The sequence below is a fragment of the Notechis scutatus genome, chromosome 2 (assembly GCF_049901735.1).
Source record: "Notechis scutatus isolate UNSWTSFEM ecotype Mainland chromosome 2, rNotScu1.2, whole genome shotgun sequence".
NCBI lineage: Eukaryota > Metazoa > Chordata > Lepidosauria > Squamata > Elapidae > Notechis > Notechis scutatus.
Genome location: NC_142010.1, coordinates 102,556,416 through 102,564,568, shown reverse-complemented (window position 1 = coordinate 102,564,568; position 8,153 = coordinate 102,556,416). Strand labels below are relative to the sequence as shown.

Here is an 8,153-nt window from a genome sequence, read left to right as displayed (position 1 = left end):
GAAAGGGGCGGGACGGAGGGCTACCGTCACCAATGGAAGAGTGAAGCTAGGGAAAGTGAGCACGGCGAACAGTGTCGGGAGGCGGGGTTAAAGCCAGCTACGGTTGCTGTCTGGCGCAGAAGATAACGGGTGGGAAGCGCTCGGGACCGCCACCGCCACCGCCATCATGAGCTATTCAGGTAAGGGGAGTGGGTGAGAAGACGGGCTCTCGAGCTGAGGACGGTCACGGCTTTGACTCTACGGGAGGGGACTGAGAGGAGGCCCAGCCCATGGCAACAGTCCGGGGGTGGGGTCACGAGCCTTGCCACCACCACCACCCCACCCCCTGTTTTCAGGCATTGCTGGCTCGAGTCCCTCGCCATCATCCGTGGTCGAAGCCGAAGGCTCTCGTCCGTCGTTCTTGTGAAACGGGCGGGGAAGCGGGGGCTTTGGCCCGTCGGAGAGGAGGGTTCGTGAGGGGCCTCGCCTCATTCTGGTCACCGGAGCTCAACCTCCGCTTTCCACCCCCCCGCCCGCCCATTTGTGGAAGGCGCGAGAAACGAAGAGCGGCATCGATCCTCTGCGCCGCCGGCGTGAGGGAAAGGGAGCTGGGCATCATCGGTATAAAGTCTGCCGCACGCCTAGAGGTCCCCGCTCCTGCCCCGTCCTTGCCAATAGTTGTAATAGGAGTGGGGATGAGGGAAGACGTACGGAACCCACGTCGGCGGTGGTTCCCTTTAAATACATCACACACGCACACACACAGGCAGACAGAGGGACACACACACACACACACACACACACACGGAGGAGAGAGGGGGGTTTGCTAGGCCTGTTGCCTTTTCATTTAGTGACCGTTCAAAGTTACAGCTGCACTGAAAACTTATGACCGTTTTTCACAGTTATGATCTTTCCAGTATCCCCATGATAAGGTGACCAAAATTTAGAGGCTTGGCAGCTGGCTCATATTGATGACCATTGCTGTGTCCCAAGATCATGAGATCATATTTTGTGACCTTCTGACAAGCAAAGTCAATGGGGAAGCCACATTCACTTAACAACCAGGTTAGTTACTTATCAACTGCAGTGATTCACTTAACAACTGGGGCGAGAAAGGTTGTAAAATGGGGCAAAATTCACTTAATAAATGTCTCAATTAACAACAGAAATTTTGGGCTCAATTGTAATTGTAAGTCGAGACTACCTGTATTAGAAACTTTTAGACTTTTTTTTTTTGAAGCTGGGTGCGAGGTTCAGAATCTTTATGGTTATCTTGGGTGTTTCCTGTGTCTTCATACATACGTTACAACATTTTTTCTGTAATGCTTTGGTGAGGTCTGAGTTAGGGTTAGCTAAATATGCCTCCTCAATTTCTTCAAAAGTGATTGCTGTCAGTGTGTGCATAGCATCTTCTTTAGCTCCAAAGTCTTAAAATCTGTGCTAAACAGGTGTGTGGCTGAATACTTAAACCTCTTTATAATTTAATTGCTCAACAATTTGGTGCATTAGATGTGATAAAATTACTTCTCCACATGTGTTAAGAAGCCATGTAAGTAATTTTTCAAATTCTAGTGCCACTTTTGATTTCAAATACTTCAGTAAAACCCTGATACTGGTGTGTAGAATGAACTTTGTGTAGTTCTGACTACCCTACTTGGTTTTTAAGTAAAGTTTTTTCCCCTTAGTATTCTACAAATGAGGTAGACTCTCATAGTACCTTTGAGGCTTACATATTTTGCTATAACACATAAGCTTTCATGAGCTGCAACTCAATCATATGTATAGGATGGCTATGAGATGAAATGAGATTTTATTTTTTTATGTTAAATATGAGGTATTGAAGTAAAACAGTTGTGATATAGGGTGGTTAGGCAGATAAAATTTCATGAGGCACACACTACCATACAAATACTTTGACAGGTAGCAATCATTACATGATAAAAACTCTCTTCGTTCATACATTTAGAAGTTTTATTATGTTATCAGCTAAATTACATTTCTTCATAATATCATTTTAGCCATAATCCATCCATTGCAGGATGAAGGCCTGTTCTGCATGTTTCCAACCTGTATGGTCCTGAGATTTCCTTTGCCAATTGGGCACGCAATACTTGCTGATGTCATCAATCCATCTTGTTTTGGGTCTCTTTTGTCGATGTTTTTTATCAAGTGGGATCCATTCTATGACTGCAGTTGTTCTTGCTATGTGACCAGCCCATTTCCAATTCAATTCTTCTACGGTAGTTAAATACTCAATACTCCTGTGCAGCCTCCCTGGCTCACATTATACCTCTCCCATGCACCCTTCCCAATCCACGTGGCATCTCCTGTTCACCCTTCATTTCCTCTCTTACTTGCATTAATTCTTCCCTGCAGCCCCATGCACCCCTCACTCTCATCTCGACCTTGCAGCAGCCATTTACCTGTCCTCTGGTCTGGGAAATTCAGCTTCCTGCCAGCATCCCGGTTGACTTTCCTTGTGGGAAGCTTGCAGGGAACATTGAAAATGATGATCATTTGGCCACAGCCGACCATAGCAGCACAGTAGTACTGAAGTGGCTACAACTTTACCACATTTTAACCCAGTGGAAGTCATTGCTCCTAAATTTTGCATGCCTTCTGTAAAAATAGAATAGAATAGAATTCTTTATTGGCCAAGTGTGGTTGGACACACCAGGAATTTGTCCTGGTGCAAATACTGTCAGTATACATAAAAGAAAAGATACATTTGTTAAGAAGCAAGAATCATAAGGTACAACACTTAATGATAGTCATAGGGTACAATAAGCAATCAAATCATACTAGGAAACAGTCAGTATAAATTGTAAGAATGCAAGCGACAAAGTTACAGTCGTACAGTCACAAGTGGGAGGGGATGGGTGATAAGGAGTGATGAGAAGATTAATAGTAATAGTAGTGCAGACTTTGTAATGGTTGAACAGTGTTGAGGGAATTATTTGTTTAACAGAGTGATGGTTTTCGGGGGTGTGGGACTGTTCTTGTTCTGGTGTGCAGTGCTCTATAGCATCATTTTGAGAGAGGACTTGGAACAGTTTATGTCTGGGATGTGAGGGGTCTGTAAATATTTTCACAGCCCTCTTTTTGACTTGTGCAGTATACGATTCCTCGATTGAAGGCAGTAGTTGGTAGTAATTGTTTTTTCTGCAGTCCTAATTATCCTCTGAAGTCTGTATCTGTCCTGTTGGGTTGTAGAACCAAACCAGGTTACCAAGTTAGCCCATTAGAAGTTCTTTGATTCCAAACTTTTGCACTATGATGCACCATTTAACCCAGTTGAAGGCTAAAAATAAACAGGCATAATACTTTCAGTAGATAGATCTTTAATAAGAATGCAAATTTTGCACAAAAAAGTTTGTTGCAGTCTTGGGCAGTCAGATCAATGTAGCATAAGGAAGAGCCAGGGTCAGATAATGCATTTTCATTCTCCCTCATATCACACATTGATTTTTTTCTTTGACTGCCTGGATAGCAGTATAAGATTCAATTTATAATATAAGCATCCCCAACCCCTGGGCAACAGATCACTACTAGTCTGTGGCTGTTAAGAACTGGGCCACACAGCTGGAGGTGAAGCGGTGGATGAGCAAGCAAGCAAAAGCAAACCATCCCCACCCCCGATCTGTGGAAAAATTGTTGTCCACTAAACTGGATCCTGGTGCCAAAAAGGTTGGGCGCTACTGCTATAATACAATGAGCATATGGAGCTATTCTGGTAATGCACTTTAGTTAACTACAAAAATAATTTTCAGACTATCAGTTCTATTTTTTCCTTCTAGGACAGCACTTGAGAAATAAATATTTAGGTAATATACAACTTATTACAGGTAGCCCTTGACTTATGATGTGTTCGTTTAATGATGGTTCAAAGTTATGACAGTCTTAGAAACAATGACTTAAAATCATTGTACCATCCCCTGTAGTCACAGGATCACAGTTGGAGCGTTTGGCAACCAACTCGCATTTGCAACCAGTTGCTGTGTCTTACTATCATGTAATTGCAATTTACAACCTTTTCTGCTGATTTCTGGCAAAAAATGCCCCTTGGAGAAGCTGGATTCATAGTCCCAGTTGTGGATATAAGTTGAGGATTACCTGTACCTACAATTAGATTTTTTTTCTTATTTAAAATGATACTGTTCTTCTCAACTTCTATAGGATAGATTTGTTAGGAGTATTTAGAAATTGTATTTAGGTATTTTCTTAAAGAATCAACAACTGATAATATGTGGTCATGAAGAAAGGTAGGATGGTATAATAAGATTTAAATATTCTCATATGGGCAATCATTTAGTAACCTGCTTTTGTATGTCTCAGTAATGGTGGTACTCCCATGAAAAGAATTATCTTGCTGCTTCTTTATTGTTAAGAAACTATGACTAGGAAGTAATAAATGTATATAATTGGTGCAGAAATGATACTTTTTTATTCTTGAATTTTTTGTCAGTATTCTGTGAAATGGATACTGTGACTGTAGATTAATACTATGGTTGTTTGATAAGGTTTCCATATATTACTATCAGTATTCAGATAAGGACAGATCTAAGGGATTATATGTATTTGTTGTTTCCAGTAATCTCTTTAAGAATGCTATTCAATTCTGCCTATACTTTCAGAATATCTATCTATCTATCTACCTATCTATCTACCTATCTACCTACCTATCTACCTACCTACCTATCTATTAAACATAATTCCATAGTCTTCTGAGAATATATGTGTATTTCCTCAAATTTTCAGCACTAGATCACACCATTGTACACTGCTCAAAAAAATAAAGGGAACACAAAAATAAGACATCCTAGATCTGAATGAATGAAATATTCTTATTAAATACTTTGTTCATTACATAGTTGAATGTGCTAACAACAAAATCACACAAAAATTATCAATGGAAATCAAATTTAGCAACCCATGGAGGCCTGGACTCAAAATTAAAGTGGAAAAAAACCACTACAGGCTGATCCAACTTTGATGTAATGTCCTTAAAACAAGTCAAAATGAGGCTCAGTTGTGTGTGTGGCCTCCATGTGCCTATATGCCCTCCCTACAACACCTGGGCATGCTCCTGATGAGTTGGCGGATGGTCTCCTGAGGGATCTCCTCCCACACCTGGACTAAAGCATCCCCCAACTCCTGGACAGTCTGTGGTGCAACGTGGCATTGGTGGATGGAGTAAGACATGATGTCCCAGATGTGCTCAATTGGATTCAGGTCTGGGGAACGGGCGGGCCAGTCCATAGCATCAATGCCTTCATCTTGCAGGAACTGCTGACACACTCCAGCCACATGAGGTCTAGCATTGTCTTGCATTAGGAGGAACCCAGGGCCAACCGCACCAGCATATGGTCTCACAAGGGGTCTGAGGATCTCATCTCGGTACCTAATGGCAGTCAGGCTATCTCTGGCGAGCAAATGGAGGGCTGTGTGGCCCTCTAAAGAAATGCCACCCCACACCATTACTGACCCACTGCCAAACCGGTCATGCTGGAGGATGTTGCAGGCAGCAGAACATTCTCCACGGCGTCTCCAGACCCTGTCATGTCTGTCACATGTGCTCAGTGTGAACCTGCTTTCATCTGTGAAGAGCACAGGGCGCCAGTGGCGAATTTGCCAATCTTGGTGTTCTCTGGCAAATGCCAAACCTGCACGGTGTTGGGCTGTAAGCACAACCCCCACCTGTGGACGTCGGGCCCTCATACCACCCTCATGGAGTCTGTTTCTGACCGTTTGAGCAGCCACATGCACATTTGTGGCCCGCTGGAGGTCATTTTGCAGGGCTCTGGCAGTGCTCCTGTCCCTCCTTGCACAAAGGCGGAGGTAGCGGTCCTGATGCTGGGTTGTTGCCCTCCTACAGCCTCCTCCTGTCTCCTGATGTACTGGCCTGTCTCCTGGTAGCGCCTCCATGCTCTGGACACTACGCTGACAGACACAGAAAACCTTCTTGCCGCAGCTCGCATTGATGTGCCATCTTGGATGAGCTGCACTACCTGAGCCACTTGTGTGGGTTGTAGACTCCGTCTTATGCTACCACTAGAGTGAAAGCACCGCCAAAAGTGCATTCAAAAGTGACCAAACCATCAGCCAGAAAGCATAGGAATTGAGAAGTGGTCTGTGGTCACCACCTGCAGAACCACTCCTTTATTGGGGATGTCTTGCTAACTGCCTATGCTTTCCACCTGTTGTCTATTCCATTTACACAACAGCATGTGAAATTGATTGTCAATCAGTGTTGCTACCTAAGTGGACAATTTGATTTCACAGAAGTGTGATTGACTTGGAGTTCCATTGTGTTGTTTAAGTGTTCCCTTTATTTTTTTGAGCAGTGTATTTCTACAGTAAATTCTAGAAAAAGAGGTATACAGTGCTGTTTCACCAGCTGAACATAAGCCTTAGGCTGTTCAATTCCAGATCTCAGTATACTGCAGAATATGAAAAATACACAAATTTAAGATTTTAGCAAAGGGAAACCCATAAATGAAATTAAAACTGTAGAGCAATGTGGCATAGAGTGTGGAACACTATCAATTTACATATCAATTTACATATAAACACAAATCTGAATCATTTTGAGAAATACTCATTTGTGAAATTTCTTTCTAGGTTATGGAAATTGGAATTCTGGAATAAACAGAGGTAAGTACAGTTTTAATGGAATGCTAGCATTTATTTTACAGATAACTCGATCACACTAATTTAACCAGAAAAAAATACCAAAATGTCACATTTTTTATTAATTCAATTATGATTTTTTATATTGTCTTTTCATTTATGATTAAATCCAAATTTATATAACTGCACCATTCCCTGTAAATCAGTAAAATTGATGCTTAGCTATAACTGATCTTTGACCTTCATAATGAATTTTGGTACACCCTATGAGCTATAGCAGCGGCCCCAACCTTTTGGGCACCAGGGACCGGTTCCGTGGAGAAAGGTTTTTCTGCAGACCTGAGGGGGCATGGTTTTGTGTGCTGCCTGCATTTGTGGATGGGGCTTCACTTGTTTGCGCACCCAATTTCTGACATGCTGTCAGGGTTCCAGAAAAATCCATCTCCAATTAAAATTAAAAAATCTGAGAAGCTTCCACACTGACACATGCCATGGACCCGTGCCGGGACCCTGAGCTATGGTAGCAGATTTTATAATATTTATAGTTCCATCGGTAGTTACTTAAATGCATCCTAAAAAGTATTTATTTTTAAAAGTGTTTGCAACATTTCACCTAATCTGGCTTCCCTGCCTAGCACTTTTCTAAATATATAATGTAGAACTTCATGCATCCATGGGAATTCAAATTTTTTATCAGTCATACCTTACAATTAACCTCATGAAACACAGGAGGGCTTCATTTCAAATAGATAAATTGAATATTTGTGTGCTAAAGATTTCAAATTATATCATCCTCTACATCAGTGGTTCTCAACCTGTGGTCCACGGACCCCCTGGGAATCCATGATATCATCACAGGATCCATAAAGTCTTGAAGAAATGTTATTATTTAAATCTTGAGTTAAGTCTTGGGGTCTGTTGCCATAGTCCATTGGCCACAAAAAGTATTTAAAGGGAGTCCATAGTGAACAAAAAGGTTGAGAACCACTGCTTTACATCTTTGAGAAACAATACTTTGAGAAAGTGGAGACTTTCATAATGTAGAAGGTATACAGATGATTAAGGTGTCCAGTTTGTTTGAGGGTTATCAATACAATTTTAAATAAAATTCAGAACAAATGTAGAATATTCTTCGTTCAAATCACTGAAATATCTGAATCCCTAATTAGAATAACTATTTGCAATTCAGATTCTGAACTGCATGCTTTTGTGGAATCTTCAGCTACATGATGTATCCATATAGATATATTTTAACTTATATATAAATATGTAAATATATATTCTGTCTTTATTCATGAAGTAGTCTTCTTTAATTGACATCCTAAAAGTTAATGCTTTCACTTCATATGTTTTTATTATATATATATTGACCCTTATTTTTAATTATTAATTTATATTTATATTTAATGTTTAATTTTATTGATTATATTGTGCACCATCCAGAGTCTCTCTCTAAGAGAGACGGGCTATTAAGAAATATGAAATATAAATAAATAATGTTCTTTGCTCACACAACTGTATTGTTGAAATAGATATCCTTCATC

The 8,153-nt window shown here is 41.0% G+C and overlaps 1 protein-coding gene across 5 annotated transcripts in view; it reads left to right on the top strand.

Annotated features, from left to right (window-relative positions):
* Position 1: 1 nt before the first annotated feature.
* Positions 2-8,153, top strand: part of AKAP8L (A-kinase anchoring protein 8 like) — a 31,091-nt gene continuing 22,939 nt past the window's right edge. For 3 of the 5 annotated variants that reach the window (XM_087955654.1, XM_087955652.1, XM_087955651.1), the window contains exons 1-2: positions 2-179; positions 6,601-6,633. In XM_087955654.1, the coding sequence (XP_087811780.1) occupies positions 167-179; positions 6,601-6,633 (46 nt within the window). In that variant the 5' untranslated portion in view covers positions 2-166. Of the gene's footprint in view, positions 180-881; positions 1,045-6,600; positions 6,634-8,153 lie in introns of all 5 variants that reach the window. The other 2 variants (XM_087955653.1, XM_087955655.1) reach the window with 2 other exon arrangements.